At 39.8% G+C, this 19,029-nt stretch overlaps 1 protein-coding gene across 3 annotated transcripts; it reads left to right on the top strand.

Moving 5' to 3' along the window:
- The first annotated feature begins 22 nt into the window (after nucleotides 1-22).
- eefsec (eukaryotic elongation factor, selenocysteine-tRNA-specific) lies at nucleotides 23-18,689 on the top strand. 3 transcript variants are annotated; one of them, XR_006403037.1, is made up of 8 exons: nucleotides 23-833; nucleotides 2,813-3,020; nucleotides 3,276-3,372; nucleotides 3,772-3,936; nucleotides 5,361-6,002; nucleotides 8,202-8,358; nucleotides 10,252-10,735; nucleotides 10,968-11,054. XR_006403037.1 is itself a non-coding variant. In XM_044348326.1 (7 exons), the coding sequence occupies exons 1-7, from the start codon at nucleotides 530-532 to the stop codon at nucleotides 18,596-18,598; spliced, it is 1,593 nt and encodes a 530-aa protein (XP_044204261.1). In that variant the 5' UTR covers nucleotides 23-529; the 3' UTR covers nucleotides 18,599-18,689. The 3 variants fall into 3 exon arrangements, 2 of the variants coding, with proteins under 2 accessions (XP_044204261.1, XP_044204260.1); XM_044348326.1 differs by lacking the exons at nucleotides 10,252-10,735; nucleotides 10,968-11,054 and adding an exon at nucleotides 18,579-18,689; XM_044348325.1 differs by lacking the exon at nucleotides 10,252-10,735 and having other exon boundaries at nucleotides 10,968-11,686.
- Nucleotides 18,690-19,029: the final 340 nt, after the last annotated feature.

Genomic DNA, 19,029 nt, shown 5'->3' with positions numbered 1-19,029 from the left:
TGGCTAAAATTCACGTCAATCATTTCCACCCCTCAAAACCCCACCCCCAGAGTTTTCATTTCCGTTTGTGTTTCAGTTGCTGTGTCGTAGTAGAAACCACTAGAAACTTGTCAGTGAGTAAATAATAGTCTCAAATAAGTGTGAAACATAGCAGATAGAGGGTTTTCATCGCCATTCCCACATTTTATATTTACGTTTTAAACAAATAGCCATTACCGTTACTTTTGTTAGCTACTGATAAAACGTTCCGCTTTAGCATGTTGTTGTGCTGAGGATGGGAAGCAGGGAAGACGTGTCTCTCAACTGCCGAAGTAAAGTCTCATCTATAGTTCTCTATATTTTGTAAGCCACAAAGTAATTAGAACAGCGTGTTGCTTAAAGTGTTTCGGTTATAATTAACGAATGTCACTGAACGGAAAGTTTGTGAGCAGCAGCAGTAACACCGCCTGATGTTTTCGCTGTAACCGTTAACTGAGACCAAAGTCTAACTCAGTCACGCCAGTTATAATCATTACAACAAACTGGCAAAATGTCAGACTCTGCTGACAGTCGGACAAAAACGTTAAATTTCAACATCGGGGTACTTGGACATGTCGACAGCGGGAAGACGTCGCTTGCCAGGGCACTGAGCAGCACCGCTTCCACCGCCGCCTTCGACAAGAACCCGCAGTCCCGTGAGAGAGGCATCACGCTGGACCTGGGCTTCTCCTCTTTCACGGTGGATCTGCCGAGTCACCTGCGGGAGAGTCTCGGACAGCAGCAGTATGACAGCCTGCAGTTCACCCTGGTGGATTGTCCCGGACACGCCTCTCTGATTCGGACTATTATTGGAGGTGAAGTCTATAAATTATGTTCAGTTGATATTTATAATAATGATAAACTTTATTAGGTACAAGGTGCTCCAAAAAAATATAATATCATAAAATATACAATATCATACATAGAAAATGCAATACAAACAAGGATCTCATGAAGTGGTCAAACATAGAGAGATAAAACAAAATATAAATATAACAATATAAAAACATTTGTGTAGGCATTATGAAAGTAATGGGTGGATAGTATATAGTTATATAGTGTGATGATACAGGCGACAGTAATCAATTACATCCCACCAAGTACTCTCAGTTGCCAGTTTATTACTCCCACCTAGTTAATAGTGTAACACAACAGCTCTAAATTAAATCCTGATGAAAGTTTTTCAGAGAGGTGTTGATCCAACCTGATGGTCATTTTGGAGGCTGTGGTGTGTTGCTGTGGAGAGGTGTTCCTAAATTTTTTCCACTCCATTACATCAATGAGTTTAGAGTAAATATTACCCCTCAGTGTACTGAACATTGTAACTTTAATGAAGCTAGGATGGGTGGCTTTTGTATTAGATTGCATTAGTTTAAGCTATGTGTAGCTAATACACTGGTAACTGAGTGTATATACAGCTTTAGAATAGTAGCTATCAAATCACATAGTGCTGTATTTCTTCACTGCATAATAAATTACTTTCACTATCAGAATTTGATAGACACACAACGATACACTGCAACAGCAGCATCTATGAAACAAAGTGCATATAGTGGTAGCATTTTTGACAGGCACACAACTGCATGTATGTAAAAATCATTCAAAACAGCCACATGTAAATCTTTTCAAGAGTAACAGAAAACTCAAAAAAACAAATTACTTTGCAAACAGCAAACTGTTTTGTAAAGTCCACAATTAACTCAAGTACAAATACTGCTTGGTACTAGTGTATCATTTACATATTTAAAGAAAGCATAGTGCAATAAGTACCAGTATATGGATAACATCTCACGATAGATCATGGCATGATAAATTGCGGTATTTTCCATCTTTTGTGCTCAATGTGCATATGTAGTAGTAACAACTACATTTTGGCACACTGAACCTGAAGTTATTCTGTGTAGAATGATAAGTAGACCTTTGTCACACTCAAATTGTACATTCCCAGCAGAGGGCGCCTTCTCTCTGCAAGTAGTTTGACACATTATGACATGTTGAACTGGACTGGGAGTGAGGAGAAATGACTACAGTGGTGAGGCACTTAGAGAGTGACTACAGGTCACTAACTCAGAGGGACATGGTGTATTACCTGCTTTCTCTTTTAGTCCTCCCTCTCATTTGTCACACACCTGAACACATTAGCTCCCACTTTTTAAAATGTACAAAGCATTAACAGATAATAGGCAGTCTGTGGGTGAAGTAATCGGTTTGTTATAGAGGCACTCAAACACTTAATGTTGCCGTGTCATGTAACCAACATACTAAATGAAACCTATGAGCCAGTGGGGTGGCACATGCTATAGATTAGGGAGGAAGGAAAGTGCAGGGATCGGGGTATGTATTAAACTTCCCCTCTTGTCCCAAGTGGGGAGAGCACAGGAAAGAGAGGGAGCCAAATGGAAGGAGAGAAAAGAGGGGAGCACAGGAAAGAGAGACTGCCAAAGTCAGGAAAAGAAAAGAGGGAAAGGAAAGACAACCAAGTGAGCCGCAGCTCTAGTTTCAACCCTCTAGCCCTTTACTCTCTCTTTGCTTTTGTGCACCCCTCCCCTAATTTCTCTTCTTGTTCTACTGTTTTTCTTGGGTGTCTGTGTCTGTTCCTGTTTGTATTGCTGTTGTCGGCTTCATAGTCGATATCACACTGAGGTGGATGAATTAATAGACAAAACCACCCAAACCTTTTCTCTTTTTTATAGGATGCCATATTACATTTATACAGATGAACAACAGGAATGTTAATTACTGTGCTATGTTGGTTTTTATTGCATGTTAGTAATATCTAGTATCTCTTTTCTAGGGGCTCAAATCATTGACCTGATGATGCTGGTGGTGGACGTGGTGAAAGGGGTACAGACGCAGACTGCAGAGTGTCTGCTGATAGGAGAACTGACTTGCCCTGGCATGGTGGTCATCTTGAACAAGATTGACCTACTGCCAGCCAACAAGAGACAGAGTGCCATCGAGAAAATGACCAAGAGACTGCACAAAACACTGGAGGGCACCAGGTCTGCATTTAATACAAATAAAATACTTAATCTGAAGAGGTGTAAGAGGAAGTGAGTGTAAATTCTTGGCCCAGACAGTTAAGTAAGTTAGGGCATCCTGCATGCCTCCTGCAATTTAATCTCTTGTCAAACTTCCTCCATCCCTAACCATTCTGTCTCCCTCTCTGTTTTTTTCAATACAAATAGTTAATTTTAATCATTACTTCAACATTAAAACATGAAGTAATTTCCACATGACTGTTTTTTGTTGCCCAGATTTAAGGAGTGTCCAATTATAGCTGTGGCAGCGAAGCCTGGAGGCCCGGAGGCTGCTGACACAGAGGAGCCACAGGGAGTGCCAGAGTTAATCGAGGTAAAGTCTGGAAACACACTGGAGCCCTTCTGTTGTTATTAATGTTGCTCAAAACAGCACAAGTTCTTACTTATGAGCAAATGCTATTTGTCAATTAACATCAATAAGATAATAAGAGTAGTTCTCACCTGTGTGTACTTACTGTCCAATTAAACATAACAACAGAATACTTTCTTTGTTTGCAGTTTGTATTGTACTTGAAAATTTTCAGTGCTTATCAGCAAACTGACAAAGTTGGTGTTTGTTTATTACTTAATTGGTATCTGGGTTCATATTTGTGTATGTGTGTTTCTGTTTCTCGAGAGTCACACACGTGCCCTTGCAATAGTGCGACACAAGTTATCTTTTCATATGTGTATAGGTGTTTCTTACTTATTTCCTTGTTGGTTTCTGTCTCAGCTTTTGAAGAAACAGACATACCTCCCTCAGAGAGACCCCGGAGGTGACCTTCTGATGGCTGTGGACCATTGCTTCTCCATCCGCGGTCAGGGAACAGTCATGACAGGGACCATCCTGCAGGGGTCACTGGCCATCAACGACACAGTGGAAATCCCAGCACTAAAGGTACATTTCAAAGATTGGGCATGAATTCTGAATCTCGGATATTTACAAGCAGGCAACATACCCGAGCGCTGGAAATGCTTTTGTGGAAACCACAGCGTTTCGGAAGTTCAGAAGTTTACTGGATGTGGGCAGACAGAGGGAGGGATGGCCGAGTGGGTTCAGAGGATGTGTCAGTTTAATGTGAGGGAAGGATGAGGGGACTTGGGGGGTGGACTGGCAGCACAGGAGTTTAGTAATTTAGACCAGATGCAAACTTTCAGCCGGGCTCAGCAGTTTTGTCTGCAGTTATTATATTCACCTCTTGGTGGCAGCAAATGGCTAAATGATCAGTCACTTGTGACAAAGCTTTGATCTGAACCACTACTGTTGATTTTGTCACTGTCTGATAAAAGACAACAAAAACAATTAGAAAGACATTGTCGTATGCCAGAAACAACAATCACTGATGGATATATTGATAGATAGTCAGATCGGTATCTTTCAGTTGTGAATTTGTATACTTGTGAAATCCAAACAAAGTACATCATCAGCTAATAATAAGTTTTTGTCAGTGTTTTACATTTTTAAATACATATTCAAATATGATTTTTTTTTCACCAAAACACTGACAGTTTTCCAACAAATAAACCACATACAATAGTTTGCACTTCACTAAAGCTTTGTGGGATTAATTGACAGTAAATACATTTGGACATTGGAATAAAAAGCATTTTATAGAAAGCAGCATTTTGACAAATGGTTCTGTTATCTTTTAAAGACACACGTAGCTTAAGTTGTTATGCATGTTCAATAAGCTGTTTACTTATGTGCATATTTTAATGATAAAAAACCTGACAAAAGTACTAAATTGAGCCTTTCCCTTAAATATGTTATAAATCATCCCTGTGATGAGGATATACATATATATATGTGTGTATATATATATATATATATATATATGTGTGTGTGTGTGTGTGTGTGTGTGTATGTATGTGTGTATATATATGTATATATATATGTGTATGTATATATATATATATATATATATATATATATATATATATATATATATATATATATATATATATATTTATATATATAAAATGTATTTTTTATTTTATCACATGCTGTATTCCATGTTTAGTTGATTTACTAGTAACCTGAAGAAATGATTGAAAATGTTAAAGAAACATTTAAATATACATAGGTATTAAAATCAACTTATGTTTCCCATTTTGTGAAAAGTGAGCTATGAACTTTTAGCAGCAGAGTTCCAGTGTACTGCAGTGTAGTGTATTTATGCAGCTTTTGCTTTCTCTTGTATCTGTGAATTGTATAGCTTTCCAAATCTGCTCTGTTAAAATTGTTATTAAACTGATTATAGAAATCTATGTTGTTTTAAATTGTGTTTTTATTTACTGTACTTCTGTGCTCTCTGACATCAGGTGACCAAGAAAGTAAAGTCGGTGCAGATGTTTCGGAAGCCAGTGTCTGGGGCCATGCAGGGAGATCGTGTGGGCGTGTGTGTGACACAGTTTGACCCTAAACTGTTGGAGCGGGGTGTGGTGTGCACCCCTGGCTCCCTGCATACCCTTTATGCAGCTGTCGTCTCGGTCAGGAAGATAGGCTACTTCAAGGGCTCTCTTGCCACCCGTGCCAAGTTCCACATTACAGTGGGGCATGAAACAGTCATGGCGAGGGTGACCTTCTTCGGCCTGCCACCTGTGGGTGTCTCAGAGCCCCCTTCAGACACTAAACCACCTCCAGAGCCGTGCTCACTAGAAACACCCTTCACCTTCGACAGGGAGTACTTCTACCAAGACGAATATCTCACCGGTCAGGGAGAGGCGAGTTCAGGACCCGACCCAGAGCAATGGGCTTTGTTAGAGTTTGAGCGGCCAGTCACATGTCCCTCACTCTGTCTTGTGATTGGCTCCAAGCTAGACACAGACATCCACGCTAACGCATGCCGTTTGGCCTTCCAAGGCCGTCTGCTGCAGGGGTTTGAAGATAAAGGCTATGCTGAGACTGCCCTGCCTCGCCTGCGCATCTACAAGACCAAACACAAGGAGGGACAGGTGGAAAGGGTGAGTGGACACTAAACAGTTTGTCTGTTATTAAAAACGGTCTTTTTCTAACTCTCCATTGTTCTGCTTAACCTTGAACGTTGCCCTTGTTTCTCTGCCCTCTTTATCACCTTATGCTCCGCTCTGATTCTTCTTTGGATGTTTCTCATTGCTGATGGCACTGGAGCGTGCCTCTCAGACAGAACCCCTATTGTATATTCATAAACAGACACGTACACACAAACAAGCATGCATATGCAGCCCTGGTGAGCACTGTTTGAGGCATGGGCGGGTATGCATGCCTTAGCATGTGCTGTGACACAGAGGTGTGTGTGGGTGGCCGTCTGACGCCACTCGCCCTGTCTAGCTGTCAGAGGCTGGTGCTGTTTGGACACACCTGAGTGGCATAGGAATACCCACATGACTCTGTGAGTTCACCTGACTCCCTAATTCTCTCTGGGTCATCATGTCTCTCTCTTGTTCTACTCCTCTCTCTCTCCCACATATTTTGATTTTCATTCTTGTGTGATTGATGTTACATTCTGTCCTGATTTACAGGTCATAATGATCCATATCTCATCTAATCAAAGACTGTTGTTTTCTTATTGACATCAACATCTGATTTGACAATTTTTCAAAAGTTCTACAATGTCCAATAACAATCTTTAGGATTTTATCGATACCTTCTGTCCGATACTTGATACTCTTGTTTTTTTAGAACTGTGCTAAACAAAACGAATACATTCAGAACAGGATACAAATTTATATTATTTATGTACTTTTATGTGACAAAATATTGTTTCTAGAGCAGCAACAGCAATGTTTATGACAGTAAAGTTACTATATAAACTCAAAAAAATATCCCTGGAAACGAAATCTAAATAAAATGAATAATATTCCTGACATCAAAACACTGAGTGGAGATTAAAAAGAATATAGAACATAGAAATCAGCCACTATCACTCATTCAATCTGTCGTCTGTCCTACTCCCTTTTACTGCTAATGTGGCTTAGTTTACAAGAGTTTGCTTAATTTTAAGATACTGTACGTGGCTAATTTGGCTAAACAGTTTGGCTATAGACAGCCAGTTTCTGTTTTAGCTTGTTCATAACAGTTTTCTATTTGCAACAAGCTCACAGTTGAAAATATAGCTTTTCTGCACATGTCACTCCCTGGTTTCCTCAAGGACTGATAAAAGAACTGAAAAAATCTCAGAGTTCTTACAAACTTTGAACCAGTTTCTATTCAAAACAGAGTTTCGGGATTCATCCCTATCTGTATGCGCACTGAAGGTGTTATGACACTTGTTTATTTTACAGTGTACAGTGAGGTTTCTTTGTGTGCACCCTCGTGCAGGGTCAGATTCAGGTCGGGGGTCAAGTGTGTGAACTAGTTTCCTGCTGTTAGCACCTCAGGCTGTTGACAGCTCCAGTCAGTGACTCAGGAGGAGAACAGCGTGTGCGAGAGGTCAGATCCTGGTCATGTGACATTACATTTGTTGTTTATCTGTCTCCCAGAATGAGTCAGTTATGTTATAAGACTTAAGAATTCCTCTTCGTAAAAGACACATTACTGGCATTGTTCAGATATGACGACCTCGACCAGTCACAATTCATACGGTCTGTCAGACGTGTATAGCAACTGTATTTTTTTTATCAGCGCATCAGTCACGCTTGAGGGACGTCAGGGTCAAATGTTCAAGAATGAATGAGGGTTAGGCAGAAGAGAGAGGAAGAGCTGGAGGTGGAGGGCTGGGTGGGGGGGGTGAGTTGGAGACAGAGCGGTGCCCTCCTGTTATCAGATTAGTGGCGGGTAAGATCGACTTAGTGATGGATGATAAGCAAGAAATACAAACAAATATAGCATAAAATGTGCAGGGGGATGAAAGAGAGAGTGCGAGACAGCCAGGCGGCGAGCCTCGAAGAATGCGGCTTACAACGAGCAGTGCAGTTGATGGGGGTACAGGATGGAGGGTGCGCGGTTCTTCCTCATCCTACCCTGATGGCAGAAGGAAATCATGGCAATCCACAAGATCTAGTCATCGGAGGAAGGAGCCAGGAAATCAGACTAAAACTCATCCTGACATATTCACAGTCATAATTAGATCATATGCTTTCCCACCATTTAAAACGTACTTCTAATCACGTTTTGTGCTTTCATTCTATTTGTCATTAGTGCTGCAGTTCATAAGTCTCTTTCCCTCTCTCTCGTGCTCTCAGGTGACTGATGATTATACTGTGATCGGCCGCAACCTGTTCAAGAAGGAGACCAACCTGCAGCTCTTTGTGGGGTTGAAGGTCACATTGTCGACAAGTGAGACCGGTGTTATCGAGGGCGGGTTCGGACAGAGCGGGAAGTTTAAGATTCGAGTACAAGGTAAGGATTTATCAGATGCATTTCGATTATATCGCTTAGTTTGACACTAGGCTGCATAGATACTGTACGTGTCCCTCTTCATCACTACACACATCAAAACTTTCTCCGTCTGTCCTTGGATTTTGGGGGCTCTGCGGACGGTTTTCAGGATGTGGTAAGAGTGGTAGGCCTGACATCCCGAACCACATTCCCAGGATTCCTCTGGGGATTGCCTGTGTTCCGGGGGAAGTCTGTTCTGTGTTTATTTTACCTTCTGTTGCTCCAAACCCACGGCTCCACACCGGGAGGGAAGAGAAAACAAAAACATTTAGAAAGAGAACCTCACCTACATCCTCTTCACTGCCTCACACTTGCATACTCGAAGGTCTCTTGACATACGGATACACACATCCTCATGTATGAACATAATGCAGACATTCAGTGGTGTTCATATGAGACTCCGCCGGGCCTCAGGGGGAAGATGGCACTACTCTGCTGCTGATTAGGGGTTTGTCAGACTGATACAGAAGGATGGTATTTAGTTGTGATAGGTTTTAGCCTTTTGAAAGTTCTACATTTGAGTAATGGCATATATAATTGTATGGGTGTTTTCTTCTCTTCACACACACATGCATAAGATAGAGAGAATGAATGAAAAAGTGGAGGACAGTGTCTGCTTTCATGCAGATTTCGCTGCCAAATGCTTTTCTGTTTCTCATATCTGCTGCGTTATTTATAGGACTGCAACTAATGATTATTTTCATTATCGATTAATCTGCCGGCTATTTTCTTGATTATGCAGTTAATCTTTGGTCCATCTGTCAGACAAATAGTTTTTTAAAAAAGCCATCACAATTTCCTGAAGCCCAAGGTGATACCATCATATTGCTTGATTTGCTCAACCAACAGTCCAAAACCCCAAAATATTCATGTTACTATCATGTTACATACAGAGAAAAGCAGCAAATCCTCACATTTGAGAAGCTGGAATCAGAGAATGTGTGGCATTTGTGCTTGAGGAGTGACTAAAACAATTGAGCAATTATTATAGTTGCTGATTAATTTTATGTCAGTTGACTAATAGATGAGCTCTTGTTATTTCATCAGAAGTAATGCAAATTTTAAATATTTACAGAGATAGTTTTAAGAAGATCTGACCTTATCCACAGACTTTATTTAAGGCTCTCAGTTGAACAACAGTGAATACAATCAGTGAGACCGATTGTGATGTAGTAACAATGTTTAAATACTTTGCTAGTGAGACAAAAAGAAGTCTCTCAGTCTCTGTGACTCATCATAATCTCCTCAATTCTTATATATATATATATGTGCTACCACATATGTAACTCTGTGTAGGCTTTATTACAATGACTGATATAGAAGTCCTAAGGAACTGTGCAACACATCAGCCAGTCATGGACTTCTTCATTAAAAGGATACTATTGTTGACTAGAATTTTTTAATGGGCACAAGGGACAGCGAGATTATCATTCCTCCATACTCTTATCTGGTGTTAGAACAGAAAACACAGTGGCATCATGCTGTCCCTCAAAAAATTAATTTGCTGCCAACTCGGCAGATGACCTGGTTTTATATGTAGTACACCAAACCCTATTTTTACCCATATTTGGTGATTGTCGGGTGTTAATGTTGGAGCCTGTCAGATAAACACACTGTCTAATGTACATATGTCACTAATGCCTCATGCTTCACATACACATATCTTGATTCTTAGGTTCTTCATCAGTGATTCTCCCATTACCTGCAGTCTTAGTCTGTGCAAGAATTTTATAATATAATGGATGTTAATTTGAGAACAAATGTGTAAAGAAGTGGTCCTTATGTGTCATTTATATGTGAACACAAATCATTCAAGTTTGGGTGTGTGTGTGTGTGTGTGTCTCTTTTGTGGAGGTAAATGGACGTTTTCAGCTGATCATAGATAACAAGGAGAGATTTCTGGCGGCGCTGCAACCATAACAACCCTCACATTGGCATAACGATAACAAGAAGAATGCTGGCGCCGTTGTACGTGAGGTCAGACAGTCAGCGTGTAAAGCAATGAACCCAGAACATTGCTTACCTTCCTTGTGCAAAACCGCAAGCAAACAAGCAGCCAGTTTCCATACTCGGTGCACAAAGATATGATGGCATAGAGGAGTCTGTAGTGAACATCAGACAGCAGCTCACCATTCCCAGGAAACAGCTCAGTACAGCTGAGAACAAGGCCCAAGTGAAGGATGAATCATGAGTTTAGGTCTAAGCAGAAAGAGGAGGCACAATACTGCTGCGTACATGTCGGGATGGGCCAGACTAGTCTCAAGAGGCAACCGAAACATGGTTCTCTGCACTTTTCATCAGTTACATCAGAATGATGGAGGCATCAGTTGATCTTGAGGTCAGCGCACTGATACAGCACCTGCTGCATACATAACAGTGAAGAAAAGATCTCTATCATGTATCAGATATACCTACATACTGAGATTATTAAGTTGACCTAAGTACAGCACATCAGGATCTAGATTTGTTAAATAAAGGGATCTATTTATATAATGTTTCTTGATTGTTGTTTTTTAAATAATAAGATGACCAACCCCCTTGCTTGACCTTTCTGTTTATCTTTTCTTCAGAGGGTCTTCTCCCAGAAACCAAGCAGTTGTTATCCTCTACCTCTAAGAAGAAAGGGAAGGGGGGGGGCAAAGGCGGACCAGCAAACGAAGAGGAGCCCAAAGCAGATTCTCAGCCTGTTAGCATTCACCTGCATTTCAAGCGCTATGTGTTTGATCCCCATAAGAAGATGGTTCAGTCGTGACCTTTTGTTGCACAGCTTTCAGACTGACACTATGTGGCAGTGCTGGAGACGGGGGGAGAGGACAGCTTCAGAGGTCTTTTAGAGGTGAGGGGGATTCTGGCCTCTGTATCAGGGGTGTATTAACTTTTGTTGCCTCTTTTTCTGGGGATGGAAACAGTCTGCTGAAATGCAATGATTGCGAAATGCTGAATGCGTGTGAAACAGTTTTTGTTTTATCTCCGTTTATGGAGATGGAAGCTGCTCTTCTGTCCATGATGCATTTGAGTTGTCTTACATAATCATACCTTAGTTCAGTTCTTTTGACTTGCTGCAAACCTTTCTGTCTGTAACCTTCTAACTCAGCGTAGCCTTAATGGGACCGATCACATGATCTCAGATTTAAAAAAAAAAAAATAAATCACACAGGTTTCTTCAGAATTTCATTTTCTGTAATGGAAGTTGTAGAGCTGCATTTTTACCCTGGATAGCAATTATGTCAGAGTTCTCTTGAGTTGAAATTCAGAAAGACAAATAAAGCAAATCCATCCTTAAACTCCATTTCTGACTGTTATTTTCTGTGTGATCATTGGAAATGTCCTTCATTAAATGAGGTTATGATAGCAATGAATTTAGTTGTTGTCACAGAATAAGATTAATTCATCAGCAGCAATGTATAAAAACTACAGTGCCAGTCACAGTTTATATGTGCAGTAGCAGAGAGTTTCTGTATCAACATACTATATTACAGTTCCAATACACTGATTACATACTGAAACCAAAACCCTAACGTGTGTGTAATCTGTGGTTCTCTGTGGTCGGTTTGTTCTGCTGTCATACATAATGTACAGCATAATGGGCACATTTTACCTCATGTCACACTCTGCCCAGAATCTATTCGATACATGTACAACCTGAGACGTAATTAACATCCATACCAAGCGTACCTGCTACTACCCACTGAGTCATATTACACTGAATTGCAAAAAGCAATGTCATTGCAGGGTGTAAGTTACGGAAATGGCATCTCTTTATTTATCAATTTGCTAAATTTGTACTGTTTGTTCACTATTCTAAATCAGGAAAATATATTTTAAATTTCTTTTTAATTTCTTGAATAAGCAATAAATTAATCATCTTATTAAATTATTTGAATTATTATCATCTACTGTGTGCTTTACATTATTGTTCTCTATCATCATATGTTTTACATTTGTCATTTTTCTTTTCCATGTTTGATTGAGTAAACAATGGAAAACAATAAGAAATACCAAAAAATGTTAACAATTATCATTGGTGACCCGACGGTGTGATTAATCAGCCAGTTACTGAGAACTGTACAATGTGAAATGATCATGTCTCTTGTGTATACTGTATGCGTTTCCATCCTGTCACAGAGATGTTTTGGGGTGGGGCAGTGAGAGTGCAGGACACTCGGTATGTAGCGAATGATGTCAGCAAACTGTCCCTGTGAACAGCGACTCTATCTCAGCAGGAATCTGTGGAAATTGGAGAGAGAAGGAGGAGGGAGGGAGGAGCAGGAGCAAGAGGGGACACTGGAAGGATTGTTCCTCTGAGTGACAGTCCTTTTAGTCTTATCTCCTTTCATTCCTCTTATAGAAAACCAGACAGGAAAAAATCTCTGTTGCTTTTTACTCCTGTGTCTCTCCAATTTCTCTTTCTCGCTCCACCCCCTTCTTTCATTCTCCATCTATTCTAGTTTTTATTGAAAACCTATTTCTCTGTCCGTTACTGGTCTCATGTCCCATCATGAAACAATAAAGGAAATCATTTTTAGGTTATTAAACATTTCCCTTAAAGTCTTAATTACATAGGCAGACCATGATGATGCACATCTTTGTGTCATTGCTGCAATATCATCAGTTGGAGATGGATATGAGTGTATTTTTTAAATTTAGCAACTAGTGTTAATATTATCACATCCAGATCTAACATCCTACTTTCTTCAAACAATAAAAAACACACCCACTGACGATACAAATTAGCTGAAAGCTACTGTCATGTCTTGCATCACAAGAGGAATATGTGTTACATCTTAACATAATTGTAAACACTGAATCAATTTTCCAATGCTTCTTTTTAGAAGATGATTATTTTCATCCTCCTTGTCTTGATAAAGATCCTCCTGCTTTTCATTAAGGAGACGCAGGAGTGTGGGTGCACTGCGTTTCCCCCAGTATGTTTTAACATGCATGCTAATCCTGTTTGTGTGTGTGTGTGAGAGAGAGAGAGGGAGAGAGAGAGAGAGAGAGAGAGAGAGAGAGAGACACTGCAGTCCCTTCTGAGTTTAGGTGAGGAGGTTTTGGTGGACTGTATAATCCGCTTTTAGAGACGTAGCTGATTGTGGCAGGAGGAGACAGACAGGGAGGCTGTGGAACTGCAGCTGGGAGTGTGTTCTCACCTCAGCTCATCACACACACACACACACACTCAGCGTCAATGAGACAGACACCTGACATGGGAAAGTGATCACCATTCTTGCTGAGACACTTTGGCCTGTACGTGAGGCCCAGTGCTCATATCTTTAACCACAATTTCCCATATGACTCCCTATAATTTTCCCTTTTTAAATTCCTCCTCTTCTCTCTATAGAGATAACACACACAGCTATGATGAGTTTCCTTCAGTACCCCTGTCCTTTTTTAGTTTTTGCTGGTAACCTTGAGGTCAGCCAGGAGTCAAAGGTCAACGTCTGAGCTCCTGAATGTTTATAGATGGGAAACGGTCATCGACGAGCTGAGATAACAGGTATCTATCTGTGAGAGAAAGAAACAGAGGGGAAGGGGATGGCAGACGGATAATTGACAAGGCAAAGGAGGAGGGCAAGAAAAAGAGTTTAAAATGTGGTTCAAGGCAGAGGAGATTGAAAAGACTAATTAACAGCTATTTGACTGATAAATGGGTGCAACATTAATTAACAATTTAACCAGTGGGGATGTGGTTAGGCTGCTTTTCTTATATTACTGTCTCACTCCAGACTATTATATGCCCTCCTTTAGAGTTTGCAGTGTATTTTTGCTCCAAAGCAGCTCATAAAATACTTTTTTCACATTTCTCTGTCCAGTTGTTGGTGTTGATCCTCACCAAGCTGCTATATACAATCACTGTTTTAACAGTATCACCTCCCTCTGACAGAGATGATATTTATTGCTGATTATTTGATGACAGAAGCTGTACTTTGCTATCAGACAGCTGCACCACACTAATGAGCACAGACACCGATAGAATCACCCTCGGCCCCCTCACTCCTCTCAACCCTCGCCTGCAAATATAATTAGCTGTGATTAAAATGGGCATTGTTTAATTAATACCACCGCAGCCCCTTTCAGTCGACTTCTCCATTTCCGGCACTGCTTATCTCCCACTCACTCCCCCCCCTCCATCAGCTGTGGAGGTCTTTTTAGTTGTTTTGTTTTTGACTTATGCCTGTGTGAATCGTGAGCATAAATATAGGTCTGCCTATTTGATTAAGCTATATGGTTAGAGTTTCTGTCACTACTCTTAAAAATAGTTTGAAATTAAGTGTATCTCTAGTGTTGTTAGAAAACTCCACTAGTGAAAGAAGTAATTGTCCTGCATTCAAAAATTCCCTTATGTAAACATATGGAAGTATTTGCAGCAAAATGTACTTAATAGTAACACAGCATCCATTAATTATTCTTATATGTATTTGTATCATTATTGACTCATTGTTCTATAAGCAGTGTTTTAGCTAGTACAGTGAGTGTTTAGTGTAACTCCTATATAGCCAGCTGGGTAGATTTATCTGCAGCTATACATCATATCGAATGAGCTTAGCATGTGGTTTGTGTGAAAAATCCTCATCTGCAAAGTAACTAAGGATTAAAGCATCCCATAAATCAAAGTATGATAAGAAAGTACAACATTTCCCCCTTTAGTGCAGGGACATAGTGTAGCGTATTTGAGAAAGTGTAAGGTTTCACAAAACTGAAGCAAAGTATTAACTGTATAGTGTGGTGTCACTTGTTTTCTTCAGTATCTTTGCAAGTAAAAGCTGCTGTGAAATAACTCAAAAAATATATTAAGAACAAAGACTTTATTCACTTATCAGAAATTGCAAAAAAAAAAAGGATTGAAAATTTATGATGTGCTTTCCAGGCTTTCGTTTCATAATATGAGTCAGTAAAATTCAGCTCATAAGTTACCGTAAAAAGGAATTTTAACAAATATCCTATCTGTTATTACTACTAAATTTGCGTGTTAAATAAATAACAGCTGAAAAGAAGGAAAATAACCAACCTGTGAACATCCTTGTCTTTTATGTTAGTGTGTCAGCCTCTTTACTCATAGTCCATCCCACACTGCACTCTGCTCTGTCAGTCTTAACTGGAGAGACTGGGTTCTGACAGTGGAGTATTTGTTGTAAATTGAGTATTATTTACATCTACATTTTTAATTTAGCTGACGCTTTTATCAAGGGGGCGTACATCTGATTATTATTTGTTATTATTATTACAAAGTGATGATAACAAAGAAGGAAACCAGTGAGCAGGTTTATGACTCTGTTCCATTCATTCCAAATAAACTATACTGCATGGCCATAATAAACATTTATTGATACATTTATTTTGAATTTGACTGCAGTCACCTTTAAATTCAGATAAACCTTCTAAGCTTCTATTTTGATACGTGTTTAAAAATAGTTGTTTTTACTGATGCACTGTGTTGTACTTCAAGAATAGCTTTTAGTCTAGTTGAGTTGTTGTCTGTAAAAATATTCTGTCTTTGTATCACATTTTTGAGCTTCATAGTGATTGTAATCTTTATGTGTGCCAATCTTGTTCTGTCTTATAGTCTTGCTTTATCTGACATGACTTGTTCGGATCCTTGTATTTCCGATCACTATTGCATATGTTTTAATTTGGTTTTACCTTCTTGTTTTAGCAGCTCGTGTACACAGTTAGGGTCTAGAGTTTTTAATTCTACCTCTGGCAATATTTTTAGTAAAGCTTTTAACACTATCCCTTGTGAACTAGAGCCTTTATTATCAGTGGATGAATATTTAACTAATCTCAAGTTCCATCCTCTATGAAATTGCTCCATTTAAAACCAGGAAAACGAAACACATGTCCCAGCCATGGATAAATCAAAACATTCATACTATAAAACATAAATGTGGTAAGAAAAAACAACTCTAAACACATCTACTTTTCCCATCTCATTGGATCTAATATTTCTAATCCCAAGGTGCTTTTTAACATTGTAAGCCGTGCCGCTGATGCTCCCCCTGTTCCTTCTGTCGACACTACTCCTGAAACCTGCAATGAGTTTTTAAACTTTTTTACTCAAAAGATCTCCCTCATTCATCAGAGTATGACCTCATCTGTAGATCCCCCGTCAGTTTGTTTACCCACTAGGCCTAATGCTTCTCGATCTCTTCAACCTTGTCTCTCAACCTACACTGTTGGAAATTGTCAGCAAAATAAACCCCTCCCCCTGTCCTCTGGACATTCTCCCTCTTCAATTTTTTAAAGAAGTTTTTAACACAATTTCTCCTTTTATACTGAACACCTTAAATAGCCCCCTTTCTTCTGGTACTGTGCCCCATTATTTTAAAAATGCTCTTGTTCAGCCCATGTTAAAGAAACTCTCTCTCTCTATCTCTAAACTTCATTTTTTTAGGCAAAGTCCTGGAGAAGATTGTTACAAATAAACTTTTAGCTTTTATAAATGAGAACTCTATGTTTGAATCTTTTCAATCAGCTTTTAGAGCTCACCACAGTACAGAAAATTCCCATGAATGACTTGTTTTTAGGTGCTGACACTGGACGTCCCTCCATTTTAGTATTCCTAGATCTCAGCACAGTGTTTGACACAGCTGATCACACCATCCTCTTGTCCCATTTAGAGAAATGGGTGGGCATCAGTGGCACGGTTTAAGTCATACCTTACAGACAGGACTTTCTGTGTTGGTATTATTGAGTCTAGGTCTTCCACCTCTAGGATGGATTGTGGGGTTCCTCAGGGTTTGGTGCTTGGCCCGATTTTGTTCACCATTTACATGCTGCCTTTGTGACATCTCAAAAGATCACACAACGCCAGTTTCCATTTTTACGCAGACGATACTCAGATTTATCTCAGCTGTGATCACAATAACTTCAATGAAATTTCTTCACTTATAAACTGTCTCAAGGACATTCAAAAGTGGATGGCTCAAAATTTCCTACAACTCAACTCAGAAAAGACTGAGATATTTCTTGTTGGCACTGACTCCTCAAACACTCAAATTAAAAACACACTAGGTTCATAAACTCATCTTATTACTCCACAGTGTAGAAACCTTGGTGTGTTATTTGACAGCAACCTCACTCTGAATGGCCACATCAAATCTGTCATACATTCATGCTTTATTCAATTTAGGAAAATCTCCAAAATTAAGCCATTTCTGTCTACCAAAAACCTTGAAACAGCCATTCATGCTTTTATTTCATTGTGGATAGATTATTGCAACTCCCTTTTTTCCGTCTAGAGCAAAAAGTCTCTCTCCTCTCTACAATTAATTCAAAATGCAGAGAGAGAGCACGTTACACCTATCCTGTCATCTTTGCACTGGCTGCCTGATAGTTTTAGAGTCTGCTGTCACAGGCCCTGAGGTCCTCAAATGCTGGTCTCCTGGTGGTACCTAGATCCAGACTAAAAAACAAAGGTGACACAGTGTTTGCCATTAGTGCCCCCAGACTTTGGAACAACCTTCCAGAAGAAATTAGGAGGGGAAAGTCTATCTCTTCTTTTAAGTCTCTTCTTAAAACACACTTTTATAGTCTATACTGTGATCGTTCTATCTTAACTTTCCCACACCATGTGTTTGTTTGTATGCTTTATTACCGTCTATAATTTCTTGCTTCATTATATTACTGTTTTATTGATGATGCTATTTTTCTTGTTTTTATGATTAACACTTTGATGATTCCTGTTGTTTGTTCTTTTTACCCTGTAAAGCACTTTGTAAACCTTGTTTTGGAAAGGTGCTATATGAATAAAGTTTTATTATTATTATTATTAATTAGTTTTAGAAAAGACAGGAAATCGTGCAATCAGCTACTAAAGCCAAATTCTTTATTTCCTTTGCATATGAAAGAGGCTCATTAGCTGATACGTCCACAAAATAGTTGCAAGACGTAAGCAGTACACCATAATGAAAGAAAAGCCTTTAAGACCTCCATTGTCCTCCCATCACCACCGAGTTGTTTGCATATCTATTCCTGTCTCATTTACGCAGACAGGAAAAAAACGCCCATGCAAATTAGTGCTGCCACCTCAATAAAGCAACATATTGATATACTGTTTCCATATCCCTGACACACACATACACAACACGAATGTCACTCTCACCTGAACGTCTGGCATTGTATGACTGCTCTATGTGTTTACTGGCACTGTCATCCTCTCATCTTCTTCCTCATCACCTCAGGACAGGGGGGTGGCCAGTGAAAGGCAGAGACTGATGGCCAAAGAATAACAGCCGATCATTACAGCTGAGCTCAGCAGAGCCCCGTCGTCCAGGTCAGAGGTCACCTGCAGCATCACCTTGAAAAATACCATCCAGCATTCTGTCCGTCTGCCTGCAGACGTCATCTCTTCTCATTCACCTTCACATATAGAGGAGAAGAGAGATACATATAAACACACTCTCTGACCTGCGATTCCGACAAAGATTGAGGTGATGACCAAAAGCAGTGAGGATGCAGAGATGATTCATTCGTCAGAGGAAAAGATCAATAATATGGAGGACACAGCAGTTACTTTGTCAGGCTCTACTCTCCAATAGCCCTCCTTCATGACTCATCCTCCTTATACATGTCTTCATAAGAGAGCTGTCCTCTCTGTAGTTCACAGCAAGTATTTTTAATTCCATACAGGAG

Source organism: Thunnus albacares, chromosome 4 (genome assembly GCF_914725855.1).
Source record: "Thunnus albacares chromosome 4, fThuAlb1.1, whole genome shotgun sequence".
Classification (NCBI taxonomy): Eukaryota; Metazoa; Chordata; class Actinopteri; order Scombriformes; family Scombridae; genus Thunnus; species Thunnus albacares.
This window is presented reverse-complemented; position numbering and strand designations above follow the sequence as displayed.

Coding starts and splice junctions, on each gene's coding strand:
- eefsec (XM_044348325.1), top strand. CDS start 530: ATGTCAGACTCTGCTGACAGTCGGACAAAAACGTTAAATTTCAACATC. Junction 3,021..3,275: donor AAAACACTGGAGGGCACCAG/GTCTGCATTTAA, acceptor TTTGTTGCCCAG/ATTTAAGGAGTGTCCAATTA. Junction 8,359..10,967: donor GTTTAAGATTCGAGTACAAG/GTAAGGATTTAT, acceptor TCTTTTCTTCAG/AGGGTCTTCTCCCAGAAACC.